General features: G+C 36.7%; 1 protein-coding gene across 2 annotated transcripts in view; it reads left to right on the forward strand.

The window, feature by feature from the left end:
* The window catches only part of LOC107558862 (regulator of G-protein signaling 3-like), a 181,369-nt gene extending 163,690 nt beyond the window's left edge, over positions 1 to 17,679 (forward strand). For both annotated transcript variants that reach the window (XM_016242551.1, XM_016242552.1), the window contains exons 14-17: positions 11,997 to 12,086; positions 13,327 to 13,388; positions 14,477 to 14,643; positions 15,915 to 17,679. In XM_016242551.1, coding sequence (XP_016098037.1) covers positions 11,997 to 12,086; positions 13,327 to 13,388; positions 14,477 to 14,643; positions 15,915 to 16,115 — 520 coding nt within the window. In that variant the 3' untranslated portion in view covers positions 16,116 to 17,679. The remainder of the gene's footprint in view (positions 1 to 11,996; positions 12,087 to 13,326; positions 13,389 to 14,476; positions 14,644 to 15,914) is intronic.
* The last annotated feature ends 446 nt before the right edge of the window (positions 17,680 to 18,125 follow it).

The following is an 18,125-nucleotide window of genomic DNA, read 5'->3' on the forward strand; positions in this document are numbered from 1 at the left end:
ATGCATTGCTCAGGTGTGATTTTGGCCCATTCTTCTACACAGTCTTCATATCTTGAAGGTTCTGTGGGCCTCTTCTATGAACTCTGATCTGTAGTTCTTTCCATAGATTTTCTATTGGATTCAAGTTAGGTGATTGGCTGAGTCATTCTAGCAGCTTTACTTTCTTTCTCTGAAACCAATTGAGAGTTCCCTTGGCTGTGTTTGGGATCATTGTCTTGCTGAAATGTCCACCCTTGTTTAATCTTCATCATCCTGGTAGATGGCAGCAGATTTTTTATCAAGAATGTCTCTGTACATTTTTTTTCATTCATCCTTCCTTCAATTATATGAATTTTGCCAGTGCCACACCATGATGTTTTTGGGGTGATGTGCATTGCCATTTGACCTCCAAACATGGTGTGTGTTATGGCATCCAAAGAGTTTAATTTTGGTCTCATCTGACCAGACTATATTCTCCCAGTATTGCACAGGCTTGTCTAAATGTTGTGCAGCAAACTTTAAACAAGCTTCAACATGCTTTTTCTTCAGCAATAGAGCCTTGCGCGGTGAGCGTGTATACAGGACATGACGGTTGAGTACATTACTTATTGTTTTCTTTGAAACAATTGTCCCTGCTAATTCCAGGTCTTTCTGAAGATCTCCACAAGTGGTCCTTGGCTCTTAGACAACTCTTCTGATCATTCTTTTCACTTCTCTGTCAGAAATCTTGTGAGCACCTGGCCGTGGCCGGTTTATGGTGAAATTATGTTCTTTCCACTTCCGGATTATGGCCCCAACAGTGCTCACTGGAACATTCAGAAGTATAGAAATGCTTCTGTAACCAATGCCATCAGTATGTTTTGCAACAATAAGGTTGCGAAGGTCTTGAGAGAGCTCTTTGATTTGACCCATCGTGAAATGTTTCTTGTGACACACGTTGGTAATAAGACACCTTTTTATAGGCCATCAGTTGAGACTGAACCAACTAACATTAATTTCCATATACACCATTTCTTCATGTGTTCAATATTTTTTCCCTGGGTCATTCCACTTTATTACACAGAACTTAATTTCTGAACTTATTTGTTTTGTTTTCTTTGTTTGTATGGATTACTTGGGTTGTTACCGACATCTGGTGAAAATTTCATGTCAACAGCACCTTTAGAAATATATTTACTGAGAAAAATGGTGATGTGTTCAATACTTATTTTACCCATTGTATGTAAGAGCTCTGTCTGAGGACACATAAAAAAGCATGGGTAGGCAACTTGGTGGCACTATAACACAACAAATCATAGAAATGGCATTGTATGTAAGAGCTCTGTCTGAGGACACATAAAAAAGCAGGGGTAGGCAACTTGGTGGCACTATAACACAACAAATCATAGAAATGGCATCAAAATTGACATGATTTTTTTGTCATCATGCTTCTTTGGCTGCTCATTCTGCCAATGCTGAGCTTGACCCCATCATTGCCACTTGCACTATATTCTCATCAATATTGCACACATTTGCACATAGTAATTTAATTTTTAAATTACTGTGTGCAAATGTTTTATGTGCACACATTTTATTTGTCTGCTACAATTTAAGGATGACTTGAAATCTACAGTGTATCTCTATACTGTGTATATTAATGTCAAGTACAAAGACTGTTCTTACAATATACCCCACAACCAGGCTTAATTGTAAAAGTGAATTAAGTGAAAAATCAAATACCCCATTTTAATTCAAAATGGCTAACAAAAAGAAAATCAAATATTGTTCTGGATTTGGAACAGTAATTGAACAAAAACATAAAATGTGCTAACAGTTTTTAAGTCACAACAGACAGTGTGTACCTACTTAACCATATTTTGGAGACAAATTTGTACCCAAATGTGAGCTAAACCTGACAACATCTCCAAAAACCTCCCTTTGGGGATACCCATGTTTGTAAAACTGGTATACATTTTTTTGTTAATTGAAACAATGCAGAAAGTTTTCTGTGAGGGGTAGGGGTTAGGGTGTGGGTTAGGATAAGCTTATAAAATCTATCAATCAGTAAGTTTACATTGACAACAAGAATCCAATTTTAACACGATTAAGACAATACTCTGATTAAGAATCTACCATGTAGAGATTTTTGATAACCTTAATCCGGCTAAAGTCATACTCGAAGTAAGCACAAATCGAATTAAGACATGTGGAGTATTCCTATTTTAGTCACATTATCGAAGTGCAGTATAGACATGTATACACCTTAATCACATTATTACCATCGTGTAGGACTTTTCGCCGCATTTTGCAACAGGATTCACTCTTCTTCTTCTTTCAATGTTTTAATGGCGGTTGGTAAACCAGCTTAAATGGTGCATTTACCGCCACCAACTGGACAGGAGTGTGAAGCGTTGACTGGGATTTAAAAAATATATATAAAAATTTGATCAGGATTTACTCACAGCAGTGGTCAAATTTGACGGCAAACAAAAGAGCAACGCCGTCGTCTGTTTGCACGTATAGCATGACAAATAATTAACTGCATTTGAAGCTTTTGTAAAATTAAAAATGAAACACCCAAAACTTTATATGGCATCATAATGAAGTTTCTATGTGTTGGAATTCTATATGTTTCTACGTGAAATTCTGGAGGGGACGTAATGACATGTGCCATTAATATATCTATGTACTATAACATATAAAACGGGAACATGAAAGGAATATTCTAAAAGCAGCTCATGTAAACACCTTATCATAATATTGTCTTATTTATAATAAGGTAAATAATTAGATTACTGATGTCCATGTAAACATAGTCACTGTCTGTATATAAAAACAATAGAAGTCTATGTAATGTCCCCATCATTTAAGCTAACATTTTGATAAAATGCTACCAAATTAAATTGAAATATGCCGATTCATTCAACATGCACCTTATCATAAATCAAATTATAATACAGAAAAAAATGTTGATTTTCTACTTCTTACTTGAGAACACAATGGCATGTAAAATTGATCTTATGTAGCTAGAAGCAGATCTAAAATCTCCCAATAAGGGGGAAAAAGTCCACCTACACAGATCAGTTCATGTGATAGCAGATGCACCTGGTTTGGCTCTAATAGCAGGAAGTTTTTTTCCCCCCACCTTTTTGGCACCTGGTTTATGACAGCAGACTAGACACAGAAAGTAGACACTAGCACTCATCTGAGATCAGTGTAACTGCAGACCTCTGGTGAAAGAGAAAGACGTTCAGTCTGCATATTCAACTGTTCTGAAAACAGCTGAGCCGTGGCTCACCCAAGGGCACAGGACACAGCTGCTTTCAAGCTACAGAATGAATTTGCAGACTCTAACCTTCACTGTCAACATGAGCTTGCGACCGCAGTTCCCAGGTGTGGTGGCTGGAGTAGCTGTCATCACATTACCTCATTATGAGTGTTTCCATTCAAAGAGAAATTCAACTGAGATGAAATTACTGGGGATCTGGTGAAAGCCACTGAATGTGATCATGAATGGTCTCAATGATCCATAGCATGTGCGCTAATGTAAAAGGCACATGAATGTACAAACATGATATTTAATCAGCTTTTTAGTGGATGATTTAGGGCAGTTTTCCTAGAGTTCACACAGGTGTCATAGTTTCACAATACTTTTTTAAATGTACAGTATAACTATTTAAGAATTTGAAACCTAACTTTCTTGTGTTTTCTTTATTTACAATAAATGGCAGATACCTTTTGGATAATAATAAATATATTAAGCCAAAATACTTATGCCAACAATCTACAAACAGTTACATGTCATGACATTAATAAAAGTTTTAGATATATAATTTAGTTCCAGAGTTTTGGCGTCTGTCAAATTTGTATTGTTTTTGAAATAGGCTTTTTTGAAAAATACTTTTTTGCTCACCAAGGCTGCATTAATTTTACAGTATTTATTATTGAAAGTAAATTTAAAACAGCAATATTACGAAATATTATTGCAATTTGAAATAAACGTTTTCCATTTGATTCTCAGGAAGTATTTCTGATTATTATCAATGTTGAAAACAGTTGAGCTCCTTAATATTTTTGTGGAAATGGCGATGCTTTTTTTTTTTTGGATCAATTTGATTAATCCTTGCTGAATAAAAATATTAATTTCTTAAAAAAAAAAAAAAAAAACGTACTAACCCCAAACTTTTGATTGGTATATATGTGAATAACATCATAGACCTTTACATAGATAGATAGATAGATAGATAGATAGATAGATAGATAGATAGATAGATAGATAGATAGATAGATAGATAGACAGATAGATAGATAGATCAACTGAAATATCCACATTTCCACTTCCTTATATAGTTCAATCAATTTAACATTAAAACATCTGTCAGCTACATGTAGTAGACATACAGACAGACTGTATGTGGAACAGTTTGTGTGTTGTAAACACACTGACACAGTACAGCAGTCTGTGGTAGTGAAGATCTGGCCTGTGATTGGCTCACACTGGTTCTGCCTCCCTAAGATCCTGTGCTATATAAAGATACAGAGGCTCTGTGTGCGGTTAGAGGAATGTGACTGTCCCAGCACCCTGCTCTTCCACCCCTCACACACACCTTACACACAATGGTGGATTTCTCTGAGAAGTACCTTGAAAGGTAGGGACCAAATGCTCCTATAAGTGTCTCCTCTGCTGCTCTGAGAGTTCTCACAGTAATGAGAAGAGGGAAGGAGGGAGGTAAAAATAGAAATCATGAGGTTACTTTAGAAGAGGAAAAAGATGAGGGTGACGGGAGTTCACGTCTCCTGTGGTTCGTCTGGCAGGGCGTTTGGGAGAGCTTCACGTGAAGTGCTGATGTTTCAGCTTTTCTTTCTTTTGGATTTTGATGTTTGGTGGTTTCATTAACCTGAAAGTGACTTTCCTATTTTGTGTTGGTTTAAATCTGTCAGTAAACTTGAGTGTGTTTTCCTTCCTGATGTTCTTCACGTAAGATATTTTAAAGTGTCTCTGGATTGATTCAACAAATTGTTTGCGTGAACCTCATGAAATGTGTCAAAAATATATGAGGATCATATTTCACTCGAAAAATATAAACATTTATTTATTTATTTTAATTTAATTTAATTAATTGTTTACTTTTATTTACTTTATATATATAAGTTGCATATTTGCATTATTAAAATGACACATTTATCGTTATAGTTCCCATTACTGTAATGAAAAAATAAATAAATCTGTGAAAAAGGAAATAATATACTATTCAATATACTATCCATGTTTATATCTACCTTATTGAATATTTTTGGATATTTTAATCTTAAGTACTCTTAAGTAAATTAAAATCATAATAGAGAACGATGGTAGATTAAGAACTAAAGAATAAATGAAATGTAAAACATCCTTGAGCTTGATGAATTAATAGTGAATAGTGAATTAGTGAAAAGTTATTTATTTATTTAGAGATTCACAAAGATTTAAAAAATAATAATAATTATAACATTTTTTAACATGAACTTTCAAACAACTTTTGTGTCAATAATTTGATACAATTCCATATGACTACTTTAAAGTTTCTTAGTTTTTAGTTGTGAAGTACAGAAAATGGTCTCCACTAAGGCACTGAAGAAAAGGTGACATTAAAGCGACGGTGAGACATGTACACAGTACTTAATAATAGCAAATGTATTATGCACACAAAACAGGCACACAAAAGCCCATTGCTTGAACAAATGTGACATATTTCGTAGCTAAACCAGTGTTTTGGTGCAGAAATTCAGCATTTTAGAAACAGGACTCCTATTGGACTCTACATTGCATTTGTTTTAAACTGAAGTCTTACCGCGAGTCATCACAATAGTTGTCACGTTCTAAATGTCTTTCCCACAGCAAGTGTCCTGGTTTCACAGCCTGGAATAGCGCTGAGCTCTATTATTCTATATTCTATACTGAGCAGAGAGGGAATTGGCAAAGCCTGGAGATAATTGTGGCTTGCAACCATCTCCTCTCCTCCTCTATCTCTGGCTTACCCTGCAGGGCTGGCTGTGGGGAAATGTCTGTCAACAGGCTCAGAGGAGCTGGATCAGAGCCTCCTAATTTGATAAATTCCAGTGAGGGCGTGTCCTTCCTGTCGAGAGATTACAGGCCTGTGCCGTGAGGAGGCGCGGGAGCAGCTGCTTCTGCTTGATAATTAGCCCAATGTTTTTTCTCTAAAGGAGAGGTCACGATCTCTCAAGCATGATAGGTGTTTGACTGCTGCCTCGCTCAAGCAATGCAGTCACGTTTAATGTCTTTTCCCACCGCATATGACCCGCTTGCACAGCTTCTGACACAACTGGACATGCAACCGATCATGCACTATGCAATATGGTGTCTGAAAATTCTTAATTAAAGAGCTTAGCAGTTCAAATGTTTAAACTTGTAAATTAATAGGAGAGGCCAACGTCCTTCGTGATGTGTGAACAAATGATTTGCGATCATGTAATAAATGTTTAATTGCTTCAGAACCTTCACTTAAATGTATATTCTAATTTAACTTTGATATGTAACATTTGTTCAATACCTTCACCTATTTTTTCAAGTCTGAGTTATGCTTTTGAAATTAATTTAATAGTTCTGTGCATTTACTTTGTCAACAAGCTGTGTCTTTTTTTTTTTTGTGTAGCTCAAACCGTTGAGCATGGCACTAGCAGTGGCAAAGGGTTTGATTTCCTAACAACGCATGAACTGATAAAACTGAACGCAAGAAATTTGCTTTAACTATAGACAAATGTGTAATGTAAAGGCATTTTACAAATTTAGTATTTAAAGGTTCACTCGAAAATGAAAATGTTCTGAAAATATACTCTCAGACCATCCAAGATGTAAATGTGATGTAAAATTAGTTTCTTCATTGTAGAAATGTAGCATTCCATCACTTGCTCACCAATGGATCCTCTGCAGTGAATGGGTGCCATCAGAATGAGAGTCCAAACAGCTGATAAAAGCATCAATAATCCACAAGTTATCCACACCAGTGCATCAATTAACATCTTGTGAAGCCAAAAACTATGTGTTTGTAAGAAACAAATCCATTAATTTATTTCCAAACAAAGTCCTTTATCCATTTTATTGCTTTCTCCAGTGAAATAGTCATATGGTCTGAATCAGGTGAGAAGTATGCAGAGATCGAGCATCCTTAACAAATGAAAACAGTCCGAAACAGCTCTGAACAAATATGCTGGTGGATTTTGATGTGAGAGGACAACAGTGGATGGACTTTTTTCAATGGAGGAAGTTTTATTATGGATTATGGACTCATATTTTGGCTAGAAGAGTGAGGGTGAGGAAATATTCACAAAAAATACATGTTTGGGGTGAACTATTCCTTTAAATGTAACATAGCTGTGATCGCTATTTGGTCTTCAGGCCTATGAAAGAGCAATAAAAATAGCAGTGCATCTTATTTTTCTCTGGTGAAGCTCATCTTACCACGCACTCTCTTCTTACACTACATTTTTTGGGAAGTACTGTAACAGCACTGTTACTATGCTTGATCTTAGCCAAAAGGCCAAGCATGTGCTTGAGTATTTGAGTGATTTTTCAGTCCTCTTTCCTCCTCTTTTTATAGCTGAGCTAATACTCTGTAACACATTTTCACTGGCGTGGTGTTTTTCTCGTGCAGAAGGGCAGGCAGACTGATGCCACATGGCAATTCTAACGGTGTTGCAAAGCAGTGTGGAATCTCAACACTGTGGCACTGAACGGCCAGAGGGTGTTTCTTTGGCCACGTGCGCACACACACACACACACACACACACACACACACAGAGGAATATGGATTGTTAGTGGCCAAAAGAGAGAGACCAAATATGATGTGGTTACTAGATATCCCTTGATCCATTGACAGTCTTTTCTACACCTGGCACAATTTATTTATCTTTACAAGAAAAGATAGTTTATTATTATACACCTGACAGGTTAAATATGGTTGAATATGGCCATTTCTTATCTCTATCATGATAAACACATGATGTGTTGATGGTTGTTTCAAGCATATTGAAGAAGTTGCCAACTTCTATATTTAGTGTGACTGACTCGATTATGGTGAGATCAGAACTTTGTGTGGGTCATACTTTATCTTATCACACTAAAGAAAAATATATTAATAACCAACTTAAAAAATGTCTTTGTGAAGCACCTAATTTGTTTATTTTATCTCAAATACGTAAATATCAGTTTATATTTCCAAACATTCCTTTTGCTATTAATTGTAATAATCCAGTGAGATTTTTGTATCCACAAGGAGTCTGACAACAGCCAGTGCTCCACACAGAGATCTGATCTCATCATCATCCATCTGTCTGGAACGACATAAAGAAAAAGAAAAAAACTGAGACGGAATATATACAGAAGAACTGTGGCAACGTCTCCAAGATGCTTCAAGAAACTTACCTGCAAACCTACATGAAAAACTATGTGCAAGTGTACCAAGGACAAAAGCTGTTTTAAATGCAAAGGGTGGTCACACCAAATATTGATTTGATTTAGTTAATAATGGTTAATTGATAAAAAAAATCTATCTATGACATTATTTTTGAAAGCATCTTCACTACAGCATTTTTACACAAGTGCCTACAACTTTTAACAGTACTTTAGCTTTGCAGGAAGGTTTTTGAAGAGTTTTGGAGACGTTGCCACAGTTCTTCTGAATTTAGTCCATATGTGTGTGTGTGTGTGTGTGTGTGTGTGTGAGGTGTGTATGATTCTTTAACACAATTCATATATGCCTTTAAACTGGATGGGTTGTAACATTTCTAATTATTTACTTTTGTGGATGTTGATTTGTAAATCCTTAGTATTTTCACTGTGTTCTCTTTCTATCAAGATACTAGCAAGTTTATTTCTGTTGCTAATTTTTAAGTGGTTAATCTAGTGGTCACAACTCTCTCTCCCATATATACAGTGTTGATAATGATCACATCCAGTAGGTGGCAGCATTGCATTTAATGTCACTGAGAGCCTTAAAAAACCTGTCGATTTCTGTGTGCTGAATGAGGTCAAACTCGGCCTTATGTCACTGTCTAAATAAGTTATAGACTCAAAGGACTGTTCTTAAGCCAGTTTTCCTATTGTTTGCATTCATCTGTTTTCATCAAAGCTACACAGCTTATAAGATCACAGTGAAACCCGACCTGGATCATAAAATGTTTCATTACACTTCTAAATATTTTCCAGAGCCCATAAACTGATGAGAACCTTTCCTCCTGTGCGTATGATCCAACACCCTCCTTCTTATACCTTCTCATTTTAAGCCAGATCTCCCACTGGAAGTAAAAAATAAATCAATCTGACACATTCCTATTGGCCAACTTTCATTTATTTCTTGTAAAAGCTCTATTTTTATACAAAGAGAGCTTTGGAATGAAATATCTTGTGATTTATTTGTTTCCTCTACTCTGTTACTTTCGCAAGTGGGCGAAGTTTGACATACAAATTTGCAATCAATCGGAATCCATCTAAAATACTGCATTATTTGGCAGTTTTAATGTTTTGATAGCTGTTTGAAATCTAAGTCATGTGTGTGAGTCAGTTTATCTACCAAAAAGCCTGATGATTTCAGCAGTTATGATGTTATCTGAGCAGACTCTGGAGGGTTTCAATTCTGAGCGCTTTCACATTCTTATGTCCCACCAGAGACTTCAAAATAAAAAGGGGTTTATGTGTAAATGTCTTTGTCAAACATCACAGATCTTAATATATAACATATTTGACTGTACGATTTTAGATGATAGTTTAAAAATGACAAAAGTTATAACAGAATAAAGTTCTCAGAATATTGTATTCTCATTGAAGTTATACAGAACTCTACACATTTAGTCTTCCTAGTTAATCAAATTTGTCAAAACTTTCTTTTGGCATCATCCTCAAAGGTTAACGCCAGCCATAAATAATGTATTAAATAAGGCAAACTGTATTGTAATTAATTAGATAAAACCATACAGTTTTAAGTCCGCAATTATAAGTTATAGGTGTGTAGCATTTAGACTCATCAATAATGGACATACTTTTTCATGGAGTTGAATTGTCATAGCTTTTAAATTAGCTTTGTCGCCTTCTTTCTCAAACATCTGGTGTGAGGAACTTCCTCTCAGTTAGTCACACCACGGCTGACTAACGTTTCATCATCTCATTTCCCAGCTTGCTGAGCTGATTGGATTCTCAGATACTAACAGCCTTAGCTTTGAAACTTGGGGGTACTTATAGTTTAAATGAAACTGCTTGAATTCTGTAATCCTGATGTATGATCTTTTCGCTCAGGACTTGTGTTGTAATTTTACTTGGAAAAAGAAGAGCCTGGCATTGTATTTTGGCCGGCATGGTCACCAGCTAGTCCTCTTTAAAGAGGGGGAATTTTTAGTAGATCCGGCCTACAGGGCAACATAATATGTCATAAATAGCAGCAGATTTCCTTTTTCCTGTTGAGGCTCGTCTACGCATTCCATCATCATAGCCAGAGACGACCAAACAATTTTGGTCAGATTATTAGCCAGCGGTTATTACAGAATTTGACTTATTTCTACTGTTGCACTGCAAAGGTTGTTTCTGTGTTCACACCGTTGACGCAAATCACTGCATAACCAACTGTTACTTCCATAAATACCGTATTATTGCCATAATGAATCACAATTGATCAAAAGTGACAGAAAAGTCATTTACATTGTTAGAAAACTGTAATTCAAAGAAATGCTGAATTTGTTTTACAATAAATTCTTTTGAACCTTATATTCATCAGAGAATCCTGAAAAAAATGTATATATCATTTTTCAGATAAAAAAAAAAATAGAATGATTTCTGAAGCATCATGTGACAGACTGGAGCAATGATGCTGAAAATTCAGCTTTGACCACAGGAATAAATTACAAGACAATATATTCACATAGAAAGCAATTATTTCAAATTGTTAAAATATTTCACAGTTTTACTGTGTAAAGGTAGCCCTGGTGAGCAGCAGAAACTTATTTTAAAAACCATAAAAACACTCACACACAAAACAAGTCGTCCGTATACAATTCTAAAATATTTTTACACCAACTGTCTGGGGGGAAAAATCACTGAACAGTGTCAGATCACAAAATGAATAGTTCTGACACTAAATTCTGTTTAGATAAGTTGTTATACAACAGCCAATATACAGAGCATCAAGTTCCTATGTAGCTCAGCAACTGTAAACAGCTGAACAATTACGCTGATGTACTGCATGGCAGAATAATTGTTTATTGGGTATTTGAATTGTATAAACTTCATGTTGTATCTAACAACACCTCATGCCTATTGTACAATCATGGTCCGCAGGAACACTCAGTGTGTGCTTTAAGTGGGAACAGTGGCCTTGGGAGGGCCAAAAATGGGATTCAGCTTTTTTTTTGGTACTGTCATCAGCCTGTGCCTGCGTTACGAGAGGCCAAATGCAGCTGATGAGGGCAGAGGATCTGCAAAGCCACAGTGGAAATCAGTGGGCGGAAATTGTGTGAAGACTGTTCCTCTGGAAGAGGTACGTGAGGTCAGGCAGAGGGAGGACGGGCATCTGGAGGTTCCGGAGCTCAGCGCGCATCTCATGAGACGTGGATCCAGGGGTGAACTGTCAGGTTTTTGGAGATTTGGAGATGCAGCTGCACTCCACAGCGGTCCCCGGGGCTCATCGGTCCTAGGTTAGGGCCTCCGGGACTCCCGGTGGCACCTGAACAGCGGAGCGATGGTATGGAGAGTGGCACAACCCTCCCTTCACTCATCCTCTCGCTCAGACACAGGACTGGCGAGAAGGAAGAGAGACTGACAAGAGGCAGAAAGAGTTTCTCAAAACAGATCCAGGAACTTTAAACGTCTTCTCAACTTTGATAACTGCGGATTGAGGAAAACATGTACGGCCGAAGAACTTTTTATGGGTTACTGCACTGACGATCTGATTTGGATTTATGGGGTTGTGTTTTCCATGGCTTCGATTGATTTGTTGGTTTGTTTATGACCTGCAGAACTCAACTCTTTCCCTTCTGTGCATTTTTTTGTGCAGGGCCAAAGACATGAAGAACCGACTCGCTTTCCTGAGGAGGAGGAATGAGTCCCCAGTCGGCAAGCTCGACAAATCCATGAAGTCTGTCAAGTAAGCGTGTGTGTTTGTGTGTGTGTGTGTGTGTGTGTATTTGTGTATTTGTGATATCCGCCTGCTTCATGGGTAGTGATCCAGCTGGTGGCTCTCTGCTCATGTGTGTGGGATGAAAGAGGCAGACACACCGAGAAAGGTCTAAAAAGATGTCTTTTAGATTAATACCTTTAGGAGGGTTTTTTTTTGTTGCAATTATAAATAATATAGTTTAACATGTATTTATAACTCTTTGATAATAGATATTAGTAATTAGTACTAGTTATTCTATATTCCACAGATACATGGTTTATCACCACTTTGTCACAGGGTTATCTAAAACAAAAACACATTTTGTTACTTAAAAAGGTTAACTGAAATAAAGTAAAATATAAAAATTAAACTCTTTTATTTCAGTTTGTTGCCAAGAAATACAAATGAAATAATAATAATAATAAAAATAAACATATTAAAATAAACAAAAAAATAAATAAATAGAAATGACAAAAGCACACAACAAAATTACTAAAACTTTAACCTACTATATATACTGTATACTGTATATATGACTGTCATTGATATAATAATTATATACTATGGTGGTTAAAATGTCTTTAAAAGATCTGTCTAATGTAGAGTAAGTAATGCATCAAAGGGTTAAATTATGATTAGATATGTGCTGCAAAAACGCTTATATTGCAGAGATGAATGATATTGTTAGTATTAGTATTTTAAGTGTGTTCAGCTATACATGAACTGCAGAATATAAAATGTTTCATGGCACAGATCTACAAATCAATGCACAGAAGTTGCAAGTAGGTCAAAATAAAAATTACAGTTGTAAAGCGCACATCTTTAAGTGCACTCTATGATCTGATTGATGGTTTTATGATAAATAACACTCCCCTGTTAGATACAGTTTCCTTATTTGGCAGTGTCACAGTAAGTGTTAAAGCTGCAGACTGTAGGTGCTGAGTTTAGACAGACAATGAAGGCAAGAATGAGTCTTTGAGAGAAGCTGTGGGCGGAGCCTCCGACTGACACGTAATCCTATTGGAGCAGCCTGATCCCACCCCCTCCTCTCCACAGTGGAAAGTATAAAAGAGGCCATCCAAGAGAGACTTACTCAGACACTCACACACTTCGACAGACGCTCACACACACACTCAAGCGAGAGAAGGGCAGAGCTTCGAATGGGTCACACAATGAGAAACCTGACAGAGATGGGTTTGCTGAAAAACCGTTCTGCCTTTATTTGCAGGCCCACTCCAGAAGAGGCAATGAAGTGGGGAGAATCTTTGGACAAGCTGCTCATCCACAAATGTAAGACATATTCTCTTTATGAACTTGTTTTTTGGATGTATTTGATGAATTCCATTGGCTTGGCTTGAATCCACAGGGATGATGACTGCATTGTTGCAGTGTGTTAAGCATGCATGCTTTCCCTCGACTTCCTGCTCTGAGTCACTGAATGAACGGTCTGTTGAACATGGTCAATGGCTCTCATAGTAATCCTAGATTAATAGAATCCTACATCCATATGGAGTCAGAGAAAGACCACAGATCAAAGCACTCAGACAAAACCCCACCATCCATATCATGGTTTTTAATCAGATTCACTTGTTTTGTGATGTTGAAAGTGCTTGTGATGCAATTAGATCCTGAGATTTGAGGCAGGAGATGTCTTTTTCCACAGCGATTGTTTCCCTCATATGAAAACCTGAGAGCATCCACATGCTGTTATCAGCAGGCTCTTATGAGAACGGAAAGGTGATTGCGTGCTTTGGGACGGGGCCACACTTCCTTCTATTTTAATACTGGGCGCCTTTAGAGCTGAAAGGAAATCTTAAAAAATGTCTGTAAAAATGTGTGTAATGCTACTGTATAAGGAAGTCACTGTGATGCATGTGCTGTAAAATAATCATAAGCTGAATTATTTGTATATTTTTTCTTCTGTATTGCATAAAATGTAGCTACTTCATTGGTATTGCTGGTTACATAAAGATGATCTAAAATCAGTGCAGATATTATCATTTTGCTGCAGTGCTTACCGTCTTGTGCTTGGCAGCTACAGCAACCTTCAGTACAAATAATGGGATTTAATTAAGTTGAGTCCCTGAACGTGAGTCAGGAACTTAATTAAAATAAGAAATGCAGAAAAATAATAATAGAATAGTTATGAAAATGTTTCATGGTGCCCAGGACATGGCAGCGGGAGTCTCGGAGGAGAACACATGGAATTAAATCGTTGGTTGGAGTCGTGTTCTCATGTTTATGCGTTAAGTAGTGACTCAGGGTTTGGCACTTAGCGCTGCCTCTTCAGTGAAGGCTGCCGTTGCCATGGTTCTGTTTATCCATCCAATAACATCTCCCCTTTTCTGCCTCTTTATTTTTTCCCTCTCCCTCATCAGATGGGCTGGCAGCGTTTAGAGCTTTCTTGCGCACAGAGTTTAGTGAAGAGAATCTGGATTTCTGGCTGGCCTGTGAGGATTACAAGAAGATTAAATCACAGTCCAAGATGACATCAAAAGCTAAGAAAATCTTTGCGGAATTCATTGCCATCCAGTCCTGTAAGGAGGTGAGCATGAAGTCTCATATTTAGTTAAAATTTTACAGAAAAGTGAACATTAAAAGTCACCCCAGATATTAACTGTGAATTGTTGAGTACCACTCATTACATATAAACAATGCCAACATTCTGTATTTAGCAGCATAAAAAAGGGTGGAAACGATCTTAAAATAATCTGGTTTGTGTCATGAGCCTAAAAATTTTGTCAAAGAAGCAGCCATGGAGGATATGATGTCATGCCTGACTAATGGTCTCCTTCTTGGCCGCACAACACGCAGCAGATAGCATGAGTGCATGTTTTCATTTTGCAAACTTGGAAAGCAGTTTGGAAACTCAAAATCAGATGAGCAACAGGACCTCGCAGCAATTTTTCGAGCAGTACAACTGAAGAAGCCTGAGCTTTGTGTAATTTCAAGCTGCTAGATATTTGACTTTCAGCGTAAAGTCCAGTCCAGGTTTCAGCTTACTCTGGCTACTGGAAAGAGACCATCTTACCAACATGTTAAATGACCAATCACAGTTTGTTTTATGTGCCATTTAGGAGCAGGATTATATATATAAAAAAGGCTATTGCTCAACTGGTTTTAGTTTCAAGACCATGACTTTTCAATGAACACCAAGTGGTGACCTATTACAATAATCAAACTTTGGGCAACCATAATCAATATACTAAATAAAGATATGGGATGATTTTTTCACTCCTTTTTAAAAGGTAAATAGCTTTAGTTTTTGCCAATCTTCATGAATTGTTTTAAAGAAAATATCATAGAAACCAACAAAGTTGTGTTTATAAGGTTAAGTCTCCTTGACTTGTCAGAATTTCCACAAATAGTAAGCACTAAGTATTTCATAGTCAATGTAAACATAATTTTTTTTTCCATGTGGAATATAAATAAAACACTTGGATTATGCATGAAGTCAGTCATATTGCATTGGAAGTAGCGATTTGCCATTTCTGCGCAATATGCATTAGACCAAGGGTGTCTATTCCTGCTCCTGGAGGGCCATTTTCCTGTTAAGTTTAACTCCAACACGCCTGCCTAGAAGTTTCTAGTGATCCTGAAGACCTTGATTAATGGGTTCAGATGTGTTTAATTAGGGATACAGCTGAACTCTGCTGGAAGGTGGCCCTCCTGGAGCACGAGGTCTATAGACGGTCTATAAATGGACTGGGGGAAATCCGCAAATATGCTTTCTGGTTAAACTGTCTGTAACCTAGCCGCAACATGAATTAAAATGTCTGTTGACTTGCAAGTAATGGCTTTTTGTTTGTCCTCCAGGTGAATCTGGATTCTTACACCAGGGAACATACTAAAGAAAACGTGCAAAACATTGATCGCTCTTGCTTCGACCTGGCCCAGAGGAGGATATATGGCCTGATGGAGAAAGACTCGTACCCTCGATTTCTGCGTTCAGAACTCTACATGGACTTGGTGAATCAAAAGAAACCCAGCACCACATCGACATCCTCCTCCTCCTAAGATGACAGAGAGAGAAAGCGAGAAAGAGAGACTATATATATAGCATTCGAGAGGTTTCTTTCACTTGGCATTTCATTCTCATCAGCCATTCTATCTGTTAATGTGGTGAAGGAAACAGGGAGTGGAAAAATGCACAAGGCTTTGTTTACAAGAGGTGAAAGATAGAGGAAAAGGTAGTGTGACCGACCTAATGGCGTTGGACGAGTGGGGCACCACCATGCTGAATAATGCTGGTTATTCCCATTTGAATTTTATTTAATTGGTTTTCCGGGTGTACTGGAGACAAAAGAGGCGATTATTGCCTCTTTAACACTAAGACAGCTGGGTACTGTTTAGCATGTTTCTCTTCTTCTGCTCAAGCACTGCACCTCTCTTTGTCCTCCATTTCATGATGACTTTCCTGGACATTTCAGAAATGTCTTGTGCCTATGGGGTTTGATGTCTGGATGGCACGTAGAAGACATTGATGATCATGCACTTATCGCTCCGTGGTGTTCCTGTGAACCTTCCTTCATGTCTGTCGATTCCATATCACATGAAGGGGTGCAAAAAATGCTGGCACAACCCTAATATAATACACATTTCATAAATAGGTGTACAAACACTCTAGAGGAATGGACCAAACTGCACCTGAAGATTAGAGCATTTTGCTCTGAGCTTGAAATGGACTGTCGTTGGTCTCTAAAGACTATACAAAACATGCTTATGTAAAGCCAATAAGCCATTCATCGTAGCTCCACATTAAGAATGGACGAGACAGTATTCTCAGGACATTATGGCACTCAACTATGAAGCTTCCAGACCTACTTAACCTTCCGTTTCTACACTTAAAATGTTTTTCCGGACTTTAGGTTTAATCATGCACTCTATATTTAATAGGGCACAAGGTCAGTTAGGATCTTTCCCTATATTTGTTGATAAGACGACATGTTTTACCAATACAAAAAATGTAGTTATTTATTAGAGGTTTCACTGGTTGCTTTGTTCATTGCAGTCAGTTGAATTTCCCTTTTCCACTTTGATCCAGGTCCACAGCTGTCCTGATGTAAGTGCAATATGTTTATTATTTTTATTTGTTGACTTATCTTATGGATAAGTTTACCTTTTTTATGAAAAAGACAGTAGATTGAGCTCTGTATTAATTTTATTGTAAGTTACAGGTAATGAAAGAATTACATTAGTACACAAATTATTAACTGTGTTTCCCTGGCAGCAGGCAGCCGGGTTAATGGATGTATATATAATTCTTAAGAAAAAATTATAAAAAGATAAAAACACACAAGGTTTTGTGGGTGTGCCATGAGACGTTGTTGTACCTATGTAAATATGTGAACCATAAAGCTATAAAATGACGTATTGTTATAAATCGGGGCGGAGCAGGTATGGTCGTCCTCTGCCTTGGACGTACACTGCTTGTAAGTAGTTTTATGAAATGTATTTTATCATTTTCACTGTTTACAATTCCAATGCATCTCCTAAGATAGCAAGTGCAAAAGAAAATAGAGATTTAAAAAGCCAGTGTCATTGCAAAACACAAATAAAACATTTAGATGGTAAAATTAGACAACATTGCCTCCTGCCTCTCTTTTATTATTACTTTATTTTTGTATTTTAAATCTTTTATTATTTTTCAAAACATTTTTTTTTGCATTTTTACACAATTTTGCATTGCATTGTATTTTTCTTCATTGCTGGATTTTTTTTTTTTATTATTATTATTTTCATTTATTATTTAAAACATTTTTTTTTATTATTTTTTATAAAACTTATAAAGGGATGAATATTTATCCCACACTCAAAAGAGAGAAATACAAAATCAAATTTTGCATCAAAAAAAAAGTAAGCCTGTTTTGTTCTTGCCATTATTTTCGTGACTGTTTAGTCACTTTTTTTGTTTTTGTTTTTAACATATTCATTACTGAACAAAAAATCAAATGTAAATCATCTGGATGCATTACAATGAGATTTTTCTTTATGGTAATTTAAGGTGGGGAAAATAATTATCATTAA

This window comes from Sinocyclocheilus grahami, unplaced genomic scaffold (assembly GCF_001515645.1).
Source record: "Sinocyclocheilus grahami isolate Dianchi unplaced genomic scaffold, SAMN03320097.WGS_v1.1 scaffold662.1, whole genome shotgun sequence".
NCBI classification, from domain to species: domain Eukaryota; kingdom Metazoa; phylum Chordata; class Actinopteri; order Cypriniformes; family Cyprinidae; genus Sinocyclocheilus; species Sinocyclocheilus grahami.